This window comes from Apus apus, chromosome 3, assembly GCF_020740795.1.
Source record: "Apus apus isolate bApuApu2 chromosome 3, bApuApu2.pri.cur, whole genome shotgun sequence".
NCBI lineage: Eukaryota > Metazoa > Chordata > Aves > Apodiformes > Apodidae > Apus > Apus apus.
In genome coordinates, this window is record NC_067284.1 from 24,498,386 (window position 1) to 24,510,370 (window position 11,985).

Sequence of the window (11,985 nt, forward strand, 5' to 3'; positions counted from 1 at the left end):
AATTGGGTATTGCTGGAAACTCCCCCAAGCTCTGAAGTTTAAACACTCCCTGGGAACCCGAGTGTGTTGGGTGGAGGCTGAGTTAAGGCCAGAAGGTAAGTACTAACATGTGTGTTGTCTTTTCTGGAAGTGTTGGAGTGACTGTTTATTAGAGGATCTGCTGGGGTCCTGCAAATTGCTTGAACTCTTTAGTTCATTTGCCAGGTAGATTAAGCATGGCTCAATAGTTACTCACCACCTGGAAGCTGCAGGAGAGAGAAAGCCAGAGAAAGAAGGTTTTTAACCAGGAAATGTGTCCTGCAGTGCAGTTCAGAGCTGAGCAAGGCAACTGTGAAACTGCTGATGGGACAAAGCGCAAGGAAGCAAAGGTACAAGCCTCCAGCACTGTGGTTTCTCCTGGGTTTGTGCAGGCAAGATGGCCTGTTTGGTACACTGGACTCTGCTCCCAGCTCTGTGGCTCAAGGGCATTTCACACTGAATGTTGCCAAATATTCTGCAAGGCTAAAGGAACGCATATGAAGCACAGCTACTTGACTGTAGTATAAATTCCTGGTGTGAACAGGTTCCCCAGCAGGGTCTGGACTAGTGCAGCAGTCCCAAACGTCCTGGATGGTGATGCATTTTTGTTATGGGAGTCTGGTTTTCCTTAGGTAAAATAGGAAGGTTTTTCATATGTGCTCTCCATATTCCCTAGGAGTCTTTGGTTATTTCATACCTTTTCCAAGACTCAGTTTCTTCAGCAGGAACAGTCAAACCTATCTTTTCAGGTGTGAGTAACACCAGTTCAGACCATTGGACTGCTTGTAAGCCTGGTGGTTCATACAGCTGTCATGCTGTGGCTTTAGTGGCAATATCTGTTAGATTACTTCTTATCTCTTCTTTTGTCCTTTTGGGGTGTGAGCTGGCTGACAGATGATAGCAAGTTTCTCTGGCAATTGTATACCTTTTAACAGCTCAGTAATTTGAGAGGAAATTGTTATTTTCTTTTCATGGAAGTTCTAAACTCATGCAGCTTCCATAACTGCCCAGTAGCATGTCATAGTCCACATGCATATTGAGGGTCAGCATAAATGTTTACAGTGTTTTCTTTGGCCAGCTGACAATGCAATTAATACAATTCATTTGGCTGCTTGTGCAATCAGCTTCAGACTGAGTGGTGAAGCCTCCACTTTTTCATTCATGGTAGTTATTGAATAACCTGTAACCTGGTTGCCACCCAGATGACATGTGGACCTGCCAACAAGTAGTTCCAGACTGGGATTTAGAAACAGTGTGTCTGCTAAATCATCTTGAGTCTTTTCAGCTTCACGGGTGGTTACTACACAGTTGTGATGTGGAGTTCTTTCCCCAGGTGAAGGGAGTAGAACAGCAGGGTTCAGTGTGCTAATTACAGTCTCAGAGACTATTCCTGCCCTTCCTGTACAAAGAAGGTTAATGTTCTACCCTGGTCTGCCAGTCCTGGTGCAAGTGCAACTTGGTTCAAGAGCTCAAATATCTTTACCTTGTCTGCTGTCCAGTGGGTGGGTTCTTCAGCATCTTAAGCAATAATCTGTAGCAGTGGTTTTGCCATTTCCTTGAAAGGAGCCATCCAGGGGTGAAAGCTCCTAAAAAGGTTTGCATTTGGTTTTAGTGACAGGTTGGTGAAGACTTTGAATGGTTTTAATATGGTTTTCAGATAAATGCTGCTCCTCTTGTTGGAGAATGTAACACAAACATTCTACACTTCTGTTACAAAAATTGTAACTTATGTTGAAAGGCCTGATGGTCCTTTGCAGCTAAGACAAACAGTAAAGAATGGGTGATATCTATGCAAAATTCCTTGGCTTCTAAGAAGTCACCAAAATATTATATAAACACAACATCCTGCAAACCTTTTCCTAAAATTTTATAAAAATATTGCAGGTCTGAGTCAAGTCCTGAGGGTGCTTTGTCTACGTTAGCTGTACCTTTTCCCAAATAAATCCAAAAAGCCATTGAGAGTCTGGGTGAGTGGATGTAGAAAAAGTTGCCCTCTCTCCAGTAAGTTGAGGGTTCTATATGCCCAACTTTAGGAAATCTCAGGTGTCAGCAACCAAACAGAGCATTCAGGGCAAGTCTCAGGTCCAGACCCAGGCACTGAAATGTAGCTGGCTGTATGTGAGCTGTATGTGTCAGGTTGCTGCGTAGTCAATGGAGATACAGTCAGTTCATCTAAAGATTGAAGAGAACTTGCCAAAAACCAGGGTGTGTTTTTTGCTGTGTCATAAGCTTCAGGTGATTAAAATCCAATTACAGCTGACCGTTATTCTTGATGAAAATTTTAAAAGCTGATTACAGGTTGTTGTTCTCTATTTGTCATTGTTATTTGCACACAATCTAATGCCATCTAGAATTTCTTGTTTGTGTAACAGGATGAAATGATATCTAAGGCTTTTAACTCCCTCTGCTTTTGTTCTGCAAACAATAGATTAAATTTAATATTCTTTCTATTGCAGTCTTTGGCTTTTTTAGTTAACAAAGTCTTATTTATGTAAAATTTCTGCACATTGCAAGTTGGGGCAATGTGTGTTGAAATGATATGGATGCAATGCACCTGAGAAGTATGATAATGAAAGAGGCATTAGTTAGCTGTTGTGAACTACATAGATAAATTGCACTGCCATATAGTCAGTTGCACAACATGCAGAAACTAATAAAACATCTGTTTCAGAGGCAAAACATTGTAACTAGCAACAGCTATTCAGCTTTAAACTGGATTATAATTTTTTTATGTACTTGGATGATGATGTCTAAATTAACCAAAATATCCCTCTTTATGGCAGGAATGTGACTTGACTCTTATCAGAGTTATCAAGGAAGAATTCTCAGTCTGATCTTTAAAATAAAGTTTTGGCAAAATATGTTGCAATACACTTACAAAGCACTGTGATTTAAAGAAAACACATCACTACAGCTTAGTGAACCTGCTTTGAATGGGAAATGTTGATGCAAAGTGTGACAGAAGTAATGTTGTAGTTTGGGCTTTTAGCTCCTAGAAAACTGGGGTTGTCTGTAAAATTATGTTCTTAAATCAGGCACTCTGGTTCCTGAGCCATTAGGACACAATGAGGACACCAATTTAAAAACTTTTTTTTCTGCCAATCATTCATGTATGATACTAATATCTTTGTGAAGGGGGAATGCTAGTCCCATTGTTTTTAATAATTAGGGCAATGAAGCACAGGGAAATTAATGGATTTGCTAGCACTTGTACTCAAGAGTCAGCACAAATAGTCCAGCTGGTTGTCCCTAGCTATGACACAGCTCAATACAGAGGCACTGTCTCTGCCACACTGTTGCTCATGGTGCAGGGAGAGATGCTGTTACAACAAGCTTCACACACCCTCTGAGGTGCCAGTGCCCTGAGCACGCAGTCCCCAGCCTGCTGGGGGATACTTCTGGGGGCATCTGAAGCCAATGCAGCCAGGTTCCGGAACAGACTTTGAGGGACACTTCAAGGCTGCCTTAAGCAGCAAGGAAACAGGCTGTAGCCATTCAATAGGACCACCAAGTTCCCCTCAGCCTGTTTAGGGGAATAAATGAATGATGAACAATTCACTTGCTGGTACTTGAGGAAAGAAGTGAATGGCAGCTGAAGCTGCAAAATGGCTCTGACATCTGGCAAACAATTGCTGGACATATGCAGCCTATGAGTAAAACATATTTTTCTTTCCACCTTTTCAATGAAGATGATGGCAATGAGGGTGAGTAACTTCCCTGAAGATGTGGTAGGGTTTTCAGTGGTTTAGTGGCTTTGTATAATTGTCTTAAAAAGGCACCAAGGTTTCCCCTGTAGCTCGGGACTCATACCACTTGTTTAAACATGTCTGGTTTTGCTTATATTGATAACAAACCTCCCTAGCAGCCATGGAGAAGGCTTTGCAGATCAGCATGTCTTTCCTTTCATAGTGCAAGCTGCCCAGTGTCACTGGTCCACTTCTCATTTTATTCTAAACTAGATGAAGTTTAAACTTGGACAGAGGGTGAACAAAATGGCTCTCTCTCAGCCAAAAGTAATTGTACTTACTCTAGTTTTATTAGATGATGTTTCCTGCTTAATATTTTTCAGGGAAGCAGGAGCTCAGAAGCATGTCGGGGAAGCCCAGGCTTACCTACTTGGATGGAAGGGGGCGGATGGAGTCCATACGATGGCTGTTGGCAGCAGCTGGTGTGGAGGTTAGTTGACACTCCATACAGTGTTTCAGACTGGTGTTTACAACTGGCCTCAGTAACAGTTAATTTAATGTGCACAGGGAAGGTAAATAACTGCACGAAGGTGGCTAAATTCATTTGACAAGTAACTACTTTGTTCAGTGGCTAATATTTGGTATGCAAATTCAACAGAGCTTGGAGTTTATTAGAGCTAGCCCCTGAATAAATTAATCATAGTGGGTCAAAATAGGGATTTATTTAAAGGCCATTAGTTAATTTGAGTTTTCTAGATGAGCAAAACCATCTTAACTCATTCTTACTTAGTTTGCAGTTATAATATGTAAAAAAAAAAAAAAAAAACAACAAAAAACAAGAGCGTGTTGTTGACTTACATGCCCTGGGATGGGGTTAGAAATAGTTAATTAGTTTGTGCTTCCCTTGGCACTGGCTGCAACCTGCCTTCCTCCTGCAAATTGTCTGTTCTCTGTTTCTATCTGCACTTCGGTTATTTCTGAATCAGGGCCCTGAGGCAGAAGTGGGCAGGCCCTTCTGCTCCTCTGCAGCTGTGAGAATGTGTGTGGTATCCTCGGGACATCTGTGGCCAAACAGCACAGCTGAAGATCTGGCCCATTCCCTTTTGCTTGGACTGGCCATTCTGTGCATGGTTGTGTGCATTGACTTACAGAAGAGAAGTGTTAAAATACAGCAATGTAACACTATTCTCTTTCCTTTTCCAGTTTGAAGAAGTTTATCTGGAAACTAGAGAGCAATATGAAAAGTTAATCAAAGGTAAGAATCCTGATGCCTGAGGCACAGTCCTTCAAAAAGTCACTCCAATTTATCTCAGTTTGTCGTTTAAAATTAGTTTAATTAAACAAGTGCAATCTTCTAAATGCACAGCTGGAATACCAAAATACTGATTTTGAGTAACCTATTCTTTCCAATGTCAAACAACTCCTATAAGTTAAAAGCCATAGCTTCTGTGACTGTGTTTATTGTAACACATACAGGGGTAGCAGACATTCCTGTACAATACAGCTTTATTATCTATTATGTTGAAATGTTAGCCTGCTTCTGGCACGTTTTTCATCCAGGGCAAACAGCACTCCTCAAAGCAATTCATAGGCATCATCTGGGAGTTGTTCCAGGCCAAGCGCCATTTCCAAGATGTCATTTAGATGTGACCACCATGCTCTACAGGAAGAGAAAGCTGAATAGAGTGAATGTGGCCAGTCTGTGCCAGCTGGCCTGAGCTGTTGTTGACTAGTATTGATGTACCTGTACATCCATTCTGAACCGTAAGTCAGATAAGCCTCTAAATGAAAGGCTGGCATGGCACCAAAATCCCAAGGAAAGGCAGTTTTCCGTTGCACTTGGCTCTGTGTGAACACACTAGTGATAGTCTTAAGCAGGATAAGCCTGAGCCATGAAGCTTCCCTCAGTTAAAAAAAGAAGCCAGCAGGGAAACCTGTGGAAAGTCTGACATGGTCACAGCAGCAAGCCACAAAGGCTTCATGCAACCCTGGGAGTGAGACCAGTTCCCTAACACCAGTGCATACTCTCAACCTCTGCCCTTGGTATTTGCCCCCATGAAATCCAGCAGTGAGCCCCTCTGCACTCCTCCTGGAAGGAGGAGACCTTTCTGCTGTGGTTGGGAGGACACTGGGGCTGTGAGGAGCACTGCAGAGTGCACCTGCCCTGCAGAAACTTCACAGCAGGCTGAGCTTGCCAAGACATACTAAGAGACTTGAAAGAGGACTTGGCTGCATTCTGGCTGTTTGCTCAGAAAGGAAAAGCTGTTTTTAAAGAAATTCTGGCAGGAAAACAAAAATGAACAAGAATAGGTATCAAGGTCAGAATTAAATTTGCAGGTCGAGCTGGCTGAGAACCTGACAATGTGGAAGGACAGAGCAAAGACACCAGTTATAGCTCTAAATGTGATAGCTCAGGTAGTGAAAGCTCAAATGTGAATTTCCTTCACAAGACTAATTAATACAGAGTGGTACAATCCTGGATACAGTGTCCAAGCTTATCCATATCAGAGAGAAGAATTAAATGGTTATGAAAAGGATAGGGAAGTCTTATAAAGAAGATCAAGGACATTTAGGGAAGCTTTATAAGGAAGATCAAGGACTTTTATGTATATGTGTTGTGCTTAAGAAGGTAAGAACACAAAGAAAAAGGTGGGGTTTAATATAATAGATTGAAGAAAGACTAATTAGTTAGTCATCCTGAGAAAGAGACCCTTGGAATGCTGCCAGCTGTGCAAGACAGGACTGAACACAAACAATGCCACATTACCTCTATTTTTTTCCTTCCCACATCAACATGCTTTTTGCCAAGGTATCCTGTGTTTAGACACCACCACGTTGTAAGAACAGCCCAGGTGTGCCTTTTTTGGCCCGTACCAGCTCATGATCTTCTAAGCAATGACTCAGCAGTGTCTGAGATGAAACCTGAGTCAGGGGCTGTTCCCAAAAGGCAGCTTGCAGGCAGACAGCTGTTCTGGAGGCTGAGAGAGTTAAATAGCATCTTCCTGGCCAGACCTGTACCTGTTGACCTGAGAGTCTGTGCAGCCACAGGTTGCCTTAGTTGCTACCTGGATGTCAACAAGCTCTGTTGGGTCGGTGACAAATAGTAGATCTATTGGTTGCTTTTAATGTATGCTCCACAGGCCACCTTCCAACAGCACAATCCAATCCAAAAAATTACTCACAAACTGCTTTTAATTCTACATATATGTGACATGCAGTGGTTATGTGAAGTAGTTCTTGCTGCAAAGCAGGGAGAACTAGTCTGCTGCTGGTTGTAAGAGAAATATTTCTTTTCTGTAGGTAAGAAACAGTGCATTCAGTTTGCTCATGTTTGCTGCATCACTTTTTGTCAAGGGTCAGAAAGTCACATTTTATTTTTCGCTTTGTGTCTTCTTGCTGAAAAATATCCCTGCAGAGCTGTTAGTTTTCCCGTTCTACTGTGGTTCTTCTAGGTAGATACCAAGTCATATTTCTTCCTTAAGCTGCAGAGATGTGTTCTGACATGAAGACACATGATCTTCCTGTGAATGTTTGGAAGAAACAAACAGGCTATTCCTTGCTGTTGAGAACTATTCTTTTAATTTAAACTGGGAATTATTAATACTACTAGCAAAGTATTTTAACAGCTCTGTGGAGAAAAAAGCAAACAGACATGCCTGGCAAAATGAACCCTTATACCCAAAAGAAGGATAGAGTGAATGGATTAAAATTGAGCAATTAAAATAAATAATTGAATTTCAGCAATGCAAAGCGGCAGCTGCCTAATTGAATTTGGATTGTTGCTGTGATTTTAACAAGGCAGGATTGCTCTCTGGATGCCCTTAATGTGTAAATGAAGGACGGAGTATCTCCAAAGACAGTGAATTAGTCCAGCAGAAAACTGGTTTAAAAAACAGTGACTTTGCTATGCTGAATCTCTGTCAGCTTAGTTCTCAGAGCTGCCTCACTGAAGGCTCAGATGAGTGCTCCTACCAGCACCAGGAGAAACCAGGGCTACAAAGATGCATCCAAATAGGCTTAAATTGTTGCAGAATGGCACTGAGGATAGGCCTGCAGTGAAAATTGCTTAAGCTCCTGTCCCTGAAGTGACTGCATAAAGGTTACTTAAACAGCCACTGCTGTCATCATCCTTGCTTCTAATACAATAACTTCACGATGTCTGAAGTGCCCTGACCTCTTCCTTTATCCCAGTAGTTCTGTTTTGCTGCCATATACCCACTCATTCTTTCTACTCATGTGTATATGTCCATGACAAGGAACTAATCTGCATTCAAAATAACTGGATTTTTTAAGTTTGGATTTAACACAGAACTTTATTCTCCTCTGATCCCTTGGGTAGAAAGTGCAGGTTGACGCTTTTCCTGCCAGCATGAAGCTGGCTCTAGAAGTGCAAAGGAGCAGGCAGTGCCAGCTCCCATCAGCCAGTGAAGCTCTGGCAGTGCTGTAAAGTAAGGGGCTCAGTTGCACTGTGAGGACCTATCTACAAAACTGTGATACAGACTAGCTAATATCTGATGTTTCCCACAACGTTAGTTTACTGCATGGAGTTTTACAGTTATGGTAAGACTTGGATGATCTCCTATGCTGCAAAATCATAAAATCATAGAATGATAGAATGGTTAAGGTTGGAAGGGACCTTAAAGATCATCAGGTTCCAACCTCCCTGCTAGGGGCAGGGACACCTCACACTAGACCAGGCTGCACAAAGCCTGGCCTTGAACACCTCCAGGGAGGGGTCTTCCACAACCTTGCTGGGCAACCTATTCCAGTGCCTTACTACCCTCATGATGAAGAATTTCTTCCTGATGTCTAACCTAAATCTCCCCTCTTTCAGTTTAAAACCATTACACTTTGTCCTATCACTACCCTCTCTAGTGAAAAGCCCCTCCCCAGCTTTCCTGTAGTCCCTTCAGGTACTGGAAGGCTGCTATAAGGTCTTCCTGGAGCCTTTTCTTCTCTAGGCTGAACAGCCCCAACTCTCTCTGTCTTCATAGCAGAAGTGCCCCAGCCCTCTGATCATCTTTGTGGCCCTTCTCTGGACCCCCTCCAAAAGCTCCACGTCTCTCCTGTGCTGAGGGCTCCAGAGCTGTACACACTACTCCAGGTGGGGTCTTGCCAGAGCAGAGTAGAGGGGCAGAATCACCTCCCTTGCTCTGCTGGTCATAATATCTGTGTTCAGTCTCTCCTGTAAACCTAGCAGTCTATGAGGTACTAACAAGCTTTCCCCCAATTTTTCACCCTAGATGGACACCTGATGTTCCATCAAGTGCCGCTGGTTGAGATGGATGGAATGAAGCTGGTGCAGACCAGAGCCATCATGAGCTACATAGCAGGGAAATACAATCTCCATGGGAAAGACTTGAAGGAGAGAGCCCTGTACTGTAACACCTTCTTTCACTTAATGAGCAATCTGCTATTTGATAGCTGCATTATATATAACAAATTCAATCCTGTAAATCTAGTATAAAGGCATGAAAAGGCCTAACACAATAAAAAGCAAGAGTTCTAGCTTTTGCTTATCTTTTAGCCACCTCTTCGAAATGTTGCTGAACATAAACAGGCTTTTAAGCCTTTTAAAAGATTTAGTTTTAGTTTATTTTTAGTTTTGGCTTTGAAAATTGGTGGTGGTGATACAAAATTCTGGTAAGTTGCCTTAATGAATTGGAAAACAGATGAAATAATTTCCGTGCTCTTTTCTACTGTCTTCCCCCCACCAACAGGATTGACATGTATGTGGAAGGAATAACAGATCTGATGCAAATGATTTTGGTGTTTCCTTTCTCTCCACCTGAGGCAAAAGAGAAAAATCTTGACTCACTTAAGGACAGGGCAATTAACAGATATTTCCCAGTCTTTGAAAAGGTAAGTGACAGTTCAGATATATCTATAAAACTTGTATTTACAATTACCAAACATTTCCCTCAAAATACAAACATGTTTGTAGTGCAGGTCAGTTCCAAATCCTCAGCTTTCTTGGCTCTCAAAGAAGGGGAAATAAGGCAGCACGTTTTCTCTGTTTGTTGACTTGTGTTGTCAGGGCGATGGTATTTGAACACCTACAAAGCAAACAAAGCAAAATGTCCTCAGCTATAAACCAAAACTTTTCACTAAAGTAGAAGTGAGGATGTATGATTCCTTTTTTACTTGACGGGGTAGTTCCCCACTTAAATTTGTTTAAAGCATATCTCTCTGACATACTTTATTTTAGTTGGAATAGTTTTTGTTAGAAGAATGCAAAAATCCCTTGCAAATAAATCGGAGAGATTAGGAATACTTTAGTGAAACAACAGTTAAGAGATTTCTGCACATCCCACTTCTGAAAACAACAAACCAAACCCATATGACTCAGACATCTGGCAACTTTCTCACTTTTGAAACATTGATCTAGTTTTGATGGAAAACTATAATAAAGGCTGAACATCTGAGAGGTTCTTATGACTATGATAACTTATTCTAAAAGGAGGGATTTTTCTTTGGTTAGCTATTGTAATGCTGTGTTTCTAAGTTTGCTTCCTGGTATTGATATTGTACATAACTGAAATACCTAAATGCCGATTTTATAAATTCTCCAAGTTACTCTTGAGTTCTTCCATTATCCCAGTTTCTAGTTCTGTGACTCTTACTAGTCTACTTAAGTACATGGTTTTGTCCCTGTTCCCAGTGCCTATCACCATTCATCATTACTGAGGGACCAAAGTTGGTAGTCTGTGTACTACAACAGTTTGGTTTCTTTTCCCAAAAATAATTGAGTGATTTATTCTCACAGCTTCCAGCTGAAAGCTCCACCCTGAAATTTCAGATATAATTGCTATTGAGCTGTGCTGTGAGGCTTAGCTGCCAGGCCTCCTATGTCCAATTCTCATTTGTAACCCATGCTCTCTTTTATTCTATAGGTTTTGAAACAACATGGCCAAGACTTTCTTGTGGGCAACAAAATGAGCTGGGCAGATGTTCAGCTAATTGAAGCTATATTAGCAGTGGAGGAGAAAATACCTGCTGTGCTGTCGGGGTTTCCTCAGTTGCAGGTAATTTTGTTACTGAGCATGCCTGTATTCAGGAGCAAGACAGCAATCCTGAAGTGAGCATCTCTTCATGCTATGTAAATCAGGAGTGTGGGCTCTTTGGGGAAATGTCACAGTTGTGTACTTGCTTAACATCAAGCACAAGAGTAAACTGATTCAGTTGACTTGTTACAAGACACAGGTGCTCCTGATTAACCCTGTTCAGGTATGCCTGTTCCTCTCTCAGTAGTATATGCCTCCTTAATAGAAATAAATTATTGTCATTCCAAGGGAATTGCTGATCTAAGCTGTCCTGTTCTCATTTTCCTGCTTCCTGCCAGTAGATGCTATCTAGTATCAGATAACAAAGGAAGTCTATGATACAGGTTGACACCATAGAATAAGACAGCATGTGACATTTTTCTGTACTGGCTGTTATTACAATTTTGGGATCCCAATAACTTCACTTCACTTATTCCTTCTACAGTATGAGTAGAAACTCAAGCCTTAGCATTAAGCCACAGTTCAACATTAAACTCGATACAACTGAGGATGAATTCTCTGCCTTTGTGCCATATACAAAGTCTGAAACTAGCAGAAGGGAAACACTCCAACTGGGAGACTTGACCAGAAATCAGAAGCCTCCAGGCATGCAGCATGCTCTGGAGAGAAAGGTCATGAGCTGGGTTAGTGTATTTGTACCTTCAAAATTATCCCCTGGAGCTCCTGGATACCGAAGTTGTGACTTCGGTTTCTTTCAGATCTATTATGTGCTCCATTGTTGCCTTCACTGGTAAAAACAGGCTTTTTGCAGCAGATGGATCCTCCTGTTCGACAGAAGGAGAGAACACGGATCTGAATGAATGTTAGGAACTTTTCTAGCAGCAGGGGGAAGCAGTTGTTCTCTGCAAGGAGCACAGTTTGCTCCTGGAGTAGTGGGAATTTCTCTCTTACACTGTTTTTGTTTTTTAGGCTTTTAAAAAAAGAATGAGCAATGTTCCTACAATTAAGAAGTTCCTGCAACCTGGCAGCCCAAGGAAACCCCCGCCAGATGAACGTTACGTAGCAACTGTGAAGAGGGTGTTCAAGATGTAAATGCTTTCTTACCTTCTGTGAGACCCAAAATACTGAATCACTCACTTGCCCCAAAAGAACCCAAACCAAAGGAAGTAGGAAGCTCAGTAAATGAGTATCACTGTAGTTAAAAACAACATTGAAAAAAACAAAACAAAACAAAATCATAACAAAAATAAAGCATTCTTATTACTTTGGCAATGTAA

At 41.6% G+C, this 11,985-nt stretch overlaps 1 protein-coding gene across 1 annotated transcript; it reads left to right on the forward strand.

Annotated features, from left to right (window-relative positions):
- LOC127382139 (glutathione S-transferase A4-like) lies at window positions 1–11,985 on the forward strand. The gene is made up of 7 exons (XM_051613337.1): window positions 1–95; window positions 4,088–4,194; window positions 4,908–4,959; window positions 8,948–9,080; window positions 9,425–9,566; window positions 10,598–10,729; window positions 11,678–11,985. Exons 2-7 carry the CDS (start codon window positions 4,108–4,110, stop codon window positions 11,798–11,800), a joined length of 669 nt encoding a protein of 222 aa, XP_051469297.1. The 5' UTR covers window positions 1–95; window positions 4,088–4,107; the 3' UTR covers window positions 11,801–11,985.